The sequence below is a fragment of the Dipodomys ordii genome, unplaced genomic scaffold, assembly GCF_000151885.1.
Source record: "Dipodomys ordii isolate 6190 unplaced genomic scaffold, Dord_2.0 Scaffold189, whole genome shotgun sequence".
In the NCBI taxonomy this organism is placed as follows: Eukaryota; Metazoa; Chordata; class Mammalia; order Rodentia; family Heteromyidae; genus Dipodomys; species Dipodomys ordii.
This window is the reverse complement of record NW_012267405.1, coordinates 242,771-254,848: the sequence shown is the minus strand read 5'-3', so window position 1 is coordinate 254,848 and position 12,078 is coordinate 242,771. Positions and strand designations below refer to the sequence as shown.

The 12,078-nt window shown below is 46.3% G+C and overlaps 1 protein-coding gene across 3 annotated transcripts in view; it reads left to right on the top strand.

Moving 5' to 3' along the window:
* Positions 1-10,405, top strand: part of Bnip3l (BCL2/adenovirus E1B 19kDa interacting protein 3-like) — a 25,857-nt gene extending 15,452 nt beyond the window's left edge. For all 3 annotated transcript variants that reach the window (XM_013034450.1, XM_013034452.1, XM_013034451.1), the window contains exons 4-6: positions 3,977-4,080; positions 4,182-4,331; positions 7,951-10,405. In XM_013034450.1, the coding sequence (XP_012889904.1) occupies positions 3,977-4,080; positions 4,182-4,331; positions 7,951-7,999 (303 nt within the window). In that variant the 3' untranslated portion in view covers positions 8,000-10,405. The remainder of the gene's footprint in view (positions 1-3,976; positions 4,081-4,181; positions 4,332-7,950) is intronic.
* Positions 10,406-12,078: the final 1,673 nt, after the last annotated feature.

Below are 12,078 nucleotides of genomic sequence, written 5' to 3'. Positions count from 1 at the left end.
ACCTTGAGCTGAAGAGCTGAGGGACAGCTCCCAGGCCCAGAGTTCAAGCCCCACAACTGGATCCAAAAAAAAAAAAAGCAATAAGAATAGTTGATGGGCCTGGCCCTGTAATCCTAGCTACTTTCAGGAGGCTGAGACTGTGAGGATCGCAGTTCTAGGACAGTGGCAGAAAAGTTCATAGACCCTGCTGGGCTAGTGGTATTCACCTGTCATCCTAAGCACTGTGGGAAGCAGAGATTGGAAGAAGAATCTCTAGCAGAAAAGTCTACAATAACATACCTCACCAGAAGCTGAGCATGGTGGTGTGTGCCTGTCATTTCATACCTCACCAGAAGCTGAGCATGGTGGTGTGTGCCTGTCATTTCGGCTCACACAGGAAGACTAAAATAGATGGATTGCAGGCCAAGTGTACAGGAAACAAGACCTTATTAAAATTAACTAGCACATACAGGCCTGGAGGTGAGCTTGGTGGGAGAGTGCCTACCTTGCAAATGCAGAGTCCTGAGTTTGAATCCAGTACCACAAAAGAACATAATATGGGTGAAGAACTTGCCTGTGCTTCATCTTAGAGGCTTGGAATCATTATTCTCAAGCTTTTCTGGGAGAGCGGAGGAAAGGCACTGACATTTGCCTCATCTGTTCTAGGTGCTAAGTTTATTTTAAAAATATCTTTCACATTATGTTCATGGACAATTGGAAAAGGTGAGGGTTGTCCTAATTAAGTTACTTCCTGAGATGACAAAGCAGGTAAGCGTAGAGCTAGATTGTAAACGGGTCTGAGCCTGTGGCCTCACCTCTTCCTTGAGCACTGAATGGACGCCGTCTCAGGAGGGATCCAAGGATGTACAGCCGATCTAACCGAGGTCTGCCAGACTGTGGTGTGGGAGTTCTAAGGCAGCGCCTTTAGGAAAAAAGTCCATTCTGTGCCAAAAACTGACTACACATGGTCTCTTGAAGATGCTTTTGATGATGTTTTGGGATGGCCAGTACAATGTTAGATGTTGTTGGAAGGTGATCCTGACTAGGAATTATCTCTTCTTCCATCTTGGACAACTGTGTATATGATCGTGGTGTTCAGGTCATAGACACATCCACAGACTGCTAAAAGAATGACCTAATCAGGAATTCCAAGAATTGGAAGGTGGTTTCAGGCCTGAAAGTGGCAGATGGTTCACAACATGAAGCAGAAGGTGAAGTTTAGAATTTATCCCAAGTTTGGGGTTTTGAGAAAATTGTAATCCAAAGACAACTTGGCTTCATTGAGCTGAGAGAAAAATCACATCGCCTTGGAGAAAATCTAGTGCATACAGTCTTAGTGCATGTTCACTCTGTTGGCAAATATGAGATACTGACTCGTTCACAAGCACCGCAGGTGGGGAGGAACTCAGGACAGTGCACTGGTAGAGCTTGTCCCCATCCCCAACATCACAGGACAAAACAAGCAAAAGTGAACCGCAGAATGTGTGGAAGAGTCAGATACTGTGAGCTCACAAACTGATCTGTATGTAAATTGTAACAGTTGATTGTGTTTGGTTTAGGGTGATTTCAGTGTTACTCCAAAGAGCCAACTCATGATTCTGAGTAATCTCTGTGCTCAGTGGGAAAAGCTCAGTCCTAAATGCTGCATTGTCCCGTGTGCTGGAATGTGCCAAGTTCGGCAGAAGTCGATGAGATGACACTGACTGTGCAGCACACACCACAGGGATTTGCTAGTGAAGGGGCGCCTGTCTAAAGCCCCTTCCCGAGACAGCTTTGTCACCAAGAGCCAGGCCAGTCAAAGAGAATGCGCATAGCATGGCAGGCCACTCCTCAGCTACCTACCACAAAGAAGGAAGGCTCTGCCCTGGAGGAAGCCGCCCACTTGGAGAGCCTTGGGTTTGTGGTCATAACCCCACATTCCGTAAAGTAGTACTGTGATCGTTTTAGGAAGTTCTCATTCCCCTGGGTTCTATTGAAAGAGAAGCTTCAAGGCAGGTGGTGTGCACCTGCAGTCCCAGCACTCAGGAGGCCGAGGCAGGAGGATCACAAGATCAAGGCCAGCCTGGGATATATAGCAAGACCCTGTCTCATGCCAGAAAAGAAGGCTTTTGGAAACATCAGTTATTCTTAGCCTGAATCTGAAGGTTTAGGTTATCTTTAGCAATAATAATAATTTCTTGGGGGCTGGGAAGGTGGCTCAGTGGCAGAGCGCTTGCCTTGTATGCCTGAGGCCCTGGGTTCAATTCCTCAGCACCACATAAAAAAGAAAAAAGCCGGAAGTGGCGCTGTGGTTCAAGTGGTAGAGTGCTAGCCTTGAGCTGAAGAGCTGAGGGACAGTGCCCAGGCCCAGAGTTCAGGCTCCACGACCAGACCCAAAAAAATTTTTTCTTTTCTTTTTCATTTATTTGGTGTTAGTACATGTTAAAGCCTGACTCTGTTTAAAATAGATTATTAAAAAAAAAAAAACACTTTGGGCCAACATAGTTTCAAATCTTTGAGAGAAGTTTGAGTAGTAATTTGTCTAAAAATTATGATTTAGCGAGTAAAGAGTTGTTTGGGTGTTAGGGCCAGATGTTGACAGTGCATACTTGTAATCCTAGTTATTCAAAAGGCAGAAATTGAAGGATTGTAATTCAGCCGGCCTGAACAAAATGACACTATTTAAAAAATAAGCTGCTCCTGGTAGTACATGACTGGAATCCCAGCTAAAGTAGAAAGGTAGGAGGATCATAGTTTGAGACTTGCCTGGAGAAACGTAAGACAAAGGTTGAAGGAAAAAATAAAAAAGGATTGGGAGCATGGCTCTGAGTTCAGTCCCAGCACTGCAAACACACGAGTAGTGGGCACCGTGAGGCCAGTGCTTCTGACGCGTGTGCATCAGGGGCTGTGGAGTCCCAGGGAAGCTACCTAAGCCACGTCTCAACTTCTTTTTTGGTACCATTATGGAGGCTTGAACCCAAGGCACCAAACTACACTTGAATCACAGTGTTACTTCTGGCTTTTTCTGTGTATGTGGTACTGAGGAGTGGAACCCTCATGCATGCTAGGCAAGTACTATGCTTTTTTTTTGGGGGGGGTCCAGTCGTGGGGCCTGAACTCTGGGCCTGGGCGCTGTCCCTCAGCTCTTCAGCTCAAGGCTAGCGCTCTACCACTTGAGCCACAGCGCCACTTCCGGCTTTTTTCTTTTTGCTTATGTGATACTGAGGAATCAAACCCAGGGCCTCAGGCATGCAAGGCAAGCGCTCTACCACTGAGCCACCTTCCCAGCCCCTTTTTTTCACATTCTTGCCACTTGTTGTTTGTGGTCTCAATGATGTCCATCTTGACTGGAGTAAAATGGAATCTCAGTGTTTTATTTGCATTTTCTTTTTCTTTCTTTTCTTCTTTTTTCTTTTTTTTGCCAGTCCTGGGGCCTGAACTCTGGGCCTAGGCGCTATCTCTCAGCTCTTCAGCTCAAAGCTAGTGCTCTACCACTTGAGCCACAGCGCCACTTATGGCTTTTTCTGCTTATGTGGTGCTGAGGAATCAAACTCAGGGTCTCAAGCATGCAGGGCAAGCACTCTACCACTGAGCCACCTTCCCAGCCCCAAGTACTATGCATTTAAGCCGCCTTCCCAGCCCCAGGTCTCAGCTTTCTTACACCGTGTTTTGTTAGCACGTCCTTCTGAATCAGTGCCCTCAGTCTTCTCAGCTGTAGAAACTTTACATGCTTATGAAAATGAGCTGACACATGAAACTCCATGTGAACACCACCCATGTCCCACACTTTGGAAGATCTGTCTCTATACAGTGGTTGTCAGGTTGGTAGTCTCTGCTGAGCTACAACAGCAGTTACAGGCTCACTCGAGTCCTTTTTAAGGTACTCTGCCCTCTTAGCGCACTTTACCAATTTCTGTAGGAAAACAACCCATTTCTTACATTAAATTACCATGTACAGCCTTCTGTGTTTAGTGTTTTGTCCAGACTTGTCTCTGAACATTTAACTTGTTCTCTGCAGTCAGAAGAAGAAGCTGGAGAAGGAGAGAAGGAAGCAGAATCTTTGAAGAAAAGTGCAGATTGGGTATCAGACTGGTCCAGTAGACCTGAGAACATTCCCCCCAAGTAAGTCCTCCCACATGTCTGCCTACATGCAGGGGGCTGCTGCAGCTCTCCAAGCTGTTCAGCACACGTTTCTCACACCTGCCACTGAATCTCTTTTCCAGGGAGTTCCACTTCAGGCACCCTAAACGTGCCGTGTCGCTAAGCATGAGGAAAAGTGGAGCCATGAAGAAAGGAGGCATTTTCTCTGCAGAGTTCCTGAAGGTGTTCATTCCATCCCTCTTCCTTTCCCATGTCCTGGCTTTGGGGCTGGGGTAAGTAAACCTCAGCTCAGCTCCTAAAGGGTCTGCATTTGTTTCCTACTTGCTCTGCTTTCATGCCACAGTGCAAACAAGGTAAACACAACTATGACTAAACCTGGTATGAGGCTAGTCTACTCGATGGCAGTGTTTTGTTTTTGTTTTTTTGTTTTTTTGTGTGTTTTTTGGTCTTGGGGCTGAGCTGGGGCCTGGGCACGGTTTCTGAGCTTTTGTGCTCAAGGCCAGTGTTCCACAGCAGCTCCCCTTGTGATTTTTAGTTGGAGATAAGAGTCTCAAAGAGTCTCATGGGCCTTTTTCCCCCAGCTGACTGCAAAGCACTATTCAGATCTCAGCCTCTTGAGTAGCTAAGCATACGGGCATGAGCTATCAGCACCCCATTGTATACAAAGGGGGTGATCTTTTGTTTTTGTTCATTTGGTTTTGTTTGGTTTTGTTTTTATTTTTTCAGTCTTGGAGCTTGAACTCAAGGCCAGAGTTCTTTTTGCTAAAGGCTAGCGCTCTACCACTTGGAGCCACACCTCCACTTCCAGTTTTTGAGTGGTTAATTGGAGGTAAGAGTCTCAGAAGGACTTTCCTGCCTGGCCTGGCTTCAAACTGTGGTCCTCAGATCTCATCCTCTTTAGTGGCTAAGATTATAGATGTGAGCCACTGATGCCCAACTAAAGTGATTATTTATTTATTTATTTATTTTGGTCCTGGAGCCTGAACTCTTAGCCTGGGCACTGTCCCTCAACTCTCAAGGCTAGCACTCTACCACTTGAGTCACAGCGCCACTTCCGGCTTTTACTGCTTATGTGATGCTGAGGAATCAAATTCAGGGCCTCCTGCATGCAAGGCAAGCACTCTACCACTGAGCCACCTTCCCAGCCTACGTGTTATTTTATTTTATTTTATTTTTTGCCAGTCCTGGGGCTTGAATTTTCGGCCTGAGCTCTGTCTCTGAGCCTCTCTGTGCTTAAGGCTGGTGCTCTACCACTTAAGCCACACACCACTTCTGGCCTTTTCTGTTTATGCGGTACTAAAGAATCAAACCCAGGGCTTCATACATGCTAGGCAAGCACTCTACCACTAAGCCACATTCCCAGTCTGGAGTGGTCATTTTTAACCCTTGTATGACATAGTTTTCTTCTTTGAGTTTTGTGTTCTTGAAAAATTTCTAAAGTAAGAGCTCTTTGGTGTGTACATCTGGGGACTGATAAAGGGAGATTTCTCCAGAGTGAGCACTTGGAGACTGGATTTCTCTCGTAAGTTTGCAGCGTTTTCATTATTCTCCCATCAGCCTGATATTTACCTAGAATTGATGGATTTTTTCAGGGAAGTCTTGTAAATTAATTGCTTTTTTTATTTTGTCAGTCATGGGGCTTGAACTCTGGGCCCTGGGCCTGGACGCTATCCCTCAGATCTTCAGCACGCTACCGCTTGAGCCACAGCGCCACTTCCGGTTCTCTAGTGGTTTATTGGAGTCTCACAGACTTTCCTGCCTGGACTGGCTTTGAACTGCGATCCTCAGATCTCAGCCTCCTGAGTAGCAGGATTACAGGCGTGAGCCACTGGTGCCCAGCTTAATTAATTGCTTTTATCCTTAAACATGGAGGAAATATACTTCTGAAGGAGCTCAGGAGCACAGTCGGCCTTCGTTTTTGAAAACATGTCTGGGGCTGGGAACGTGGCTCAGTGGTAGAGCGCTTGCCTTGCGTGCCTGAGGCCCTGGGTTCAATTCCTCAGTACCACATAAGCAAAAAGAAAAAAGCCGGAAGTGGCGCTGTGGCTCAAGTGGTAGAGTGCTAGCCTTGAGCTGAAGAGCTGAGGGACAGTGCCCAGGCCCAGAGCTCAGGCCCCCATGACCGGACCCAAAAAAAAAAGAAAGAAAGAAAACATGTCTGCTCCACTCAAAATGTCATTTTCCGTGTCTGGCACATGGAAGATGGAGGGCCTTCTCTGAGGGCCTGCAGTGCGGCGGAGACTCTCGGGCATTCAGGCACTTGGGAGCCTCTACGCCACTTTTTTGGTACAGCAGCCCTCTCACAAGCAGCAGAGTGCTTGCAGAGGACGGGAGGGGCCGGAAGGGTGTGGGATGAGGGCAGAGGTTTAATAGGCTACTACTCACTGCTCTGTGCATTGCCCCCAGTAGATTGGGTTTGGTACTATGCAGTATTTCTTGCTTTCACGAGTCTTCAGACGGTTTTTCTTTTCTTAATTAAGTGTAAGTGTTGCTATAGATGCAGATAAAAAGAGGTCTTAAAAAAGTGGTAGCTTTTACTGGGTGGAGCTAATTACTGTTTTTTAAAATTTCCCTTTGCTTATGGCTATTGAAGGGTTCAAACTCCTGCTTGGCATAGCAAAGTATTGCCTCTTCATCTATTTAAATTCAATTGTTTTTCTTTCTTTCTTTTTTTTTTTTTATGGTCAGTCGTGGGGCTTGAACTCTGGGCCCGGGCACTATCCCTGAGTTCTTCAACTCAAGGTGAATGCTCTACCACTTGCACTACTTCTGGTTTTCTGATGGTTATTTGAAGATAAGAGTCTCACAGACTTTCCTGCCCAAGCTGGCTTTGAACTGTGAACCTCAGATCTCAGCCTCCTGAGTAGCTAGGATTATAGGCATGAGCCACTGGTGCCCAGTCTTATTTTTCCTATCTTGAAGCAGTTACACAAAGGGGTTCAGCCTGTCAGTGTGTGAGGGTAATAAATCTTGATCAGACAGGCTCTCATCCTTAAGAGATTTTATAAAAGTCATCTTTTTTTCTGGGCAGCTGGAGCTTGAACTCTGGGCCTGGGTGCTACCACTTGAGCCACAGCACCACTTCTGGTTTTCTGGTGGTTTTTTGGAGATAAGTCTCACGGACGTTTCTTCCCTGGGCTGGCTTTGAACCAGGATCCTCAGATCTCAGCCTCCTGAGAAGCTAAGATTACAAGCATGAGCCGCAGGCTCCTGGCCATAAGAGCCTCTTAAAATCACTTCCACCGAAGTAATTTGGCTTATGACAATATTTCTCTCTCTTTTTTTTTTTTTGTTTTGTTTTGTTTTGTCGTGAGGCCTGAACTCTGGGCCTGGGCGCTGTTCCTCAGCTCTTCAGCTCAAGGCTAGTGTTCTACCACTTAAGCCACAGCACCACTTCTGGTTTTCTGGTGGTTTCTTGGAGATAAGAGACTCATGGTCTTTTCCTGCCAGGGTTGGCTTTGAATGATGATACTCAGATCTCAGCCTCCTGAGTAGCGAGGATGACAGGCGTGAGCCACCGATGCCCAATGGGCCTGTGCTTTTCTCTGGAGTGGGGTAAGGGCTCCTGCTCTCTGGGCTCAGTGTCAACACTGCCTGTGATGACAGGGCCAGACTTCATGAGTGAACTGAGTCACACAAAACCAGTTTGGGCTGTGACTGGTTGTTCCAAGTCAATGGGCTAGGGAGTATAACTCAGCCATAGAGTGCTTGCCTACTAAGTGTGAGGCCCTGGGTTCAATCCCCAGCACTCCCAAGAGGCAGAGAGGGGGCAGGAGAGATAGGGTTAGGGAACTGGGCACTTGACCTCAGGATTGGAGAATTTAGGTACCTATGCAGAAGAGCTGGGGTGACTGCAAGCCGTGAAACATGGCGTCTTCTGCTTCCTTTCAGCATCTATATTGGAAAACGCTTGAGCACGCCCTCTGCCAGCACCTACTGAGGAAGAAGGAGCCCGGGAATGTGCGTGGCCTGTGGAGTGGAGTGTTGTCACGTAGTTTATTCGAACTTGAGACCATCGCAAGCATGACCTAACTTACCACCCTGTTTTTACACATCCAGTTCCAGTAACTTTGAAATCCAGTATTCAAACTTGGTTGAGGCATTTTACTAACCTTGTTCCCTCTGGGGCCTGTATGACACTTTAGCACTTCCTAACAGAATTTCCTGTTGTTTAGAATTTGCAAGGGCTTCTTTTCCGCAAATGCCACCAGCAGATTATAGTTTTGTCGACCATGCCGCCATCTCCTGTAGCACCCAGAACTGAACCCGTATCATTCATGGTAGGAACTTGACTCTGGCCATGTAACTACCATCTCTCTTAAACTACGATCAGGGTAGAAATCTAGATGCTATAAAGAGCCTTGTTGTTTTGGTTTGGTTTTATTTTCCAAGACCTCAAGACAAGCTTCTCTAAGCTTGAATTTATAGTTATTAAAAAGAAAACAAAAACTAAAAAAAAAAAAAAGCAAGAGACAAGAAAAAAATATCCTGGGCAATAAAAAATAATTTGAAAGCAGCTTTGGAGCTATTTTCTCCGCCTCCTGTGGTGCCTGGGGGTGTGCAGGGGGGCTGCACACAGCACAGGGAGCGTGGAGTAGGACTCACCTCCGCGGCTTGTCATGTGTCTTTTCTGTGGAGAGTCTTTATTCTGATAAGGAGCGTCTCAGGCCTAGATAGGAAATCGCTTTTGGGATTTTTGTGCGTACTGGTATTTTCAAGTGTTTAGCTGCATGTGAATTTTCCGTGACCTTTAATTTTCTTTTTTATTTCTTCATTTATTTTCTCTAAGAAGAGACTTTGAAACGAGTCCAATTCGTGGTGTTAATCCAGGCTTCTTGTTTTAGGAAGCTTCACTTACACTCTGAAGCCTTTAAACTCTGAAGACCTTTGCTTCCGAATTCTTCCAAGCACTTGTGTAACTTCGGAAAGCAGACTTGGGTTGTGGGGACAGGGGACGCCCTACTCGTTTCCCTGGGGCCCCTCCCTCCCTGTCGGGTCCTGCAGGCGCAGGGAGGGGCCCATTGGGCTGAGCTCTTGGCATTCCATTCTGGAACACCAACTGATCCTCCCTGACAGACCTTCTTTGTTTCTATAATGTGAAGCTTTAGGACCAAATCCTTAGAAAGCAGCAGGATTATGGGTTCTTTGGGCAGGTTTTGTTGGATTTCAGAACACAGCGTGGCCCTAAGGGCACTGCTGTGTGTGTTATATGTGACAAGTGGCTGTTGATGATGTCGACCTTGCTGTTGAGTGTTTAGAGAAGCATTGTTGAGGTGATCGTGCAGTCTCTGAGGGTAGCACCAGGCCGCCAACTTTGCCCTTTGCAGAAAACCAGCCCTTCCTTGACCAAGGTGGTAGTGCTCATGCTAGAATGGAAACAACACAGAGAAACAACCATTATTTTTTGTCTTTTTTTTTTTCAAGAATACAGCTGACTGTCTTTAGGAAAGATGATATATCCCAAATAGTTTTCTGAATTACTTGGTTTTTCTTTCTAGCATCTGATGTCTGAATACATTCATATCTTGTTTCTGTCCTACTCTTAGACCTTGTAACACTTGATTTGCCTTCTAACATATTTATTTCAAGTGTTCATATTCAGATTTCTTTGGGAAGAAAAAGAGCAGATTGGATGGTTTTTGAAAAGTCTGGATAAAATTGGCAAGATGGGTAAAGCTGACTACTGCAGTGTCCACTTTGCTGAAATTGGCATCATGAAGGAGAGCAGTCAGTAACTGACAGGCAGTGCATTCCCTTCCTGAGAACCTCAGTAGCCGTCTACCAGTGCCACTGAGCTTTGAGTATATTACTGTTTTTGCTATTGGAAATAAATTTAGCTTTATGTGTTTTTCGAAGTATCTGTGATGTGGAATTCCAGCCAGAACACAGTAGAGCTCACCATGATGAGCTGGTGGCCCTCCTATGGGACACAATGCAGACAAACTGTATCATTGGAAAGGAGAACTCAATAAATAACCGTGGACAATTTAAGATTAATGCTTTAAAAGCTTTACACCTGTTTACAATTGGGGGATGAAAAGGCAGATTTCATTTTTCTTGCGCTTGGTGAAAACTGGCTTAAAATACTTGTAAATAAAATTGGGAGCAAGACAGCACGCATGCTCGGTGAGAAGAACAGAGCGCGGGGCTGCAGTAAGGTTGACTGCTCCACACGGGGGTGGCTTTCTAAGTGGACCATTGGTGAAATGATTGGAATGAACTGAGCCAAAGTGATTATGCATTCTCATCTATTTAGTTAGCACTTTGTATCATTCTATACAGTTTACAATTCATGTATAACTTGTAGCTATAAACATTTTGTGCCATTAAAGCTCTCACAAAACTTTCTGTCAGCATATCCTTTTTATGCCATGGGTGTTGCCTGTGTCTACACAAAACACTCCCGCCCGAGCAGGGATGTCTGCAGAGCTGCCTCCTGGGGGACATGGCTGTCTCTGGTCACCAGGACCACCACTGCCCGGGAGAAGGGGAAGCACGTGGGAAGTGCAGTGCCTCACACCGAAGCCTGTAATCTCAGCTGCTCTGGAGCCCGAGATCTGAGGATCACAGTTGAAAGCCAGCTGGAGCAGGAAAGTCTGCAATACTCTTACCCTGTTGACCAAAACGAAACAAAACTGTGACTCAAGTAGTAGAGTGCTAGCCTTGAGCAAAAAAGAAAAAAAAGAAAAGCAGCTTAGGGCAGCACCCAGGTCCTAAGTTCAAGTTCTGATACCAGCACAAGAGGAAGCTCCCACCCACCCATTTGGACTCAAGTGGACTGTGGGGGGAAAGTCCCACGTACACACAGTTCTAGGCCATTTGGTTGTAACCTGGACAATAGAACCGTATTTCGGGGGGTGGAATTGTTACCTTTTTGGCTGGATTAAGGTTTGAAGTACAGGCCACATGCTAAGGTTAGTACCCAAGCCATTGCCCTAGGCCTTTGTGTTTTGTTGTTGTTCTTAAGTAGTTGCACAAGAAGGTACAGTTTCGTAAGTTATAAAAATGCTTCCTGATCAATGCCCTCCCTTCCATTGTTCTCCACTTTTTTTCCTCTGTCCTTAACCTCAAGTGCCTTTCGCTTTGTCTTTTTTGGATAGGGTTTGCGTTGGGCCTCAGCCAGCTGGCAATCTTTCCACTCCACCTGGGATTTCAGGCATGTGGCTCCACACCCAGCCCAGTGTGACACTCTACATGGCACACACATTGATTAGGTATTGTAAGTCATTGAGCGGTGGTTTAAAGTATGGGGGAGGATGGCACAGGATGCAGACAAAACTCCATTTTTTATCCAAGGGACTGGAGCATTTGCAGATTTGCGCATCCATCGAGGAGGTGCAGCTGGCAGTCCAGTCTAGGCTGTCAGATGACTTTGAGGCCTTCCTGTTGCACTCCACTCCTCCATACTTCCCTCCACACACATAGTAATTGTAAAGCAGATCAGATCACTTTGTCACCCGAGCGCCTTCGGAGGTCCTTTGTTGCCTTCCGCAGTCTCAGGAGTAGAGTGAAAGCCCCCTTAGGTGGATACTAGGCTTACTCGTCCTGGTTCTGGTCTGCCCAAGAAAGTATTACCACCCACTTGCCCGTTTCCTCAGGCTCAGCCTAGAGGTCTTCTTGCCGTGCTGGAATCGATGCTGCCCTTGCCGCCTCCCTGCATACGGGCCTCTGTCCCCCTTGTGTCCGGCAGCCTGGGTAGCTGTGTATAGGGTCTGGCTGCTGCTCAGAGGGAACTGCTCTAGGTAAGCATTGTGTCTCATTCATCACAAAATCTATGTGGAGTGTGTTCGACACCTAATGTATGCTAAACACAGATATTAAAAATCACTGGGAGCCAGGGGCTCATGCCTGTCATCCTAGCTACTCAGGAGCCTGAGATCTTGAGGATTGTGGTCCAAAGCCAGCCCAGACAGCAAAGTATGTAAAACACTTTTTTTTTTTTTCCCGTTATGGGGCTTGAACTCTGGGCCTGGGCACTGTCCCTCAGCTCAAGGTGAACACTACCATTTGAGCCACAGC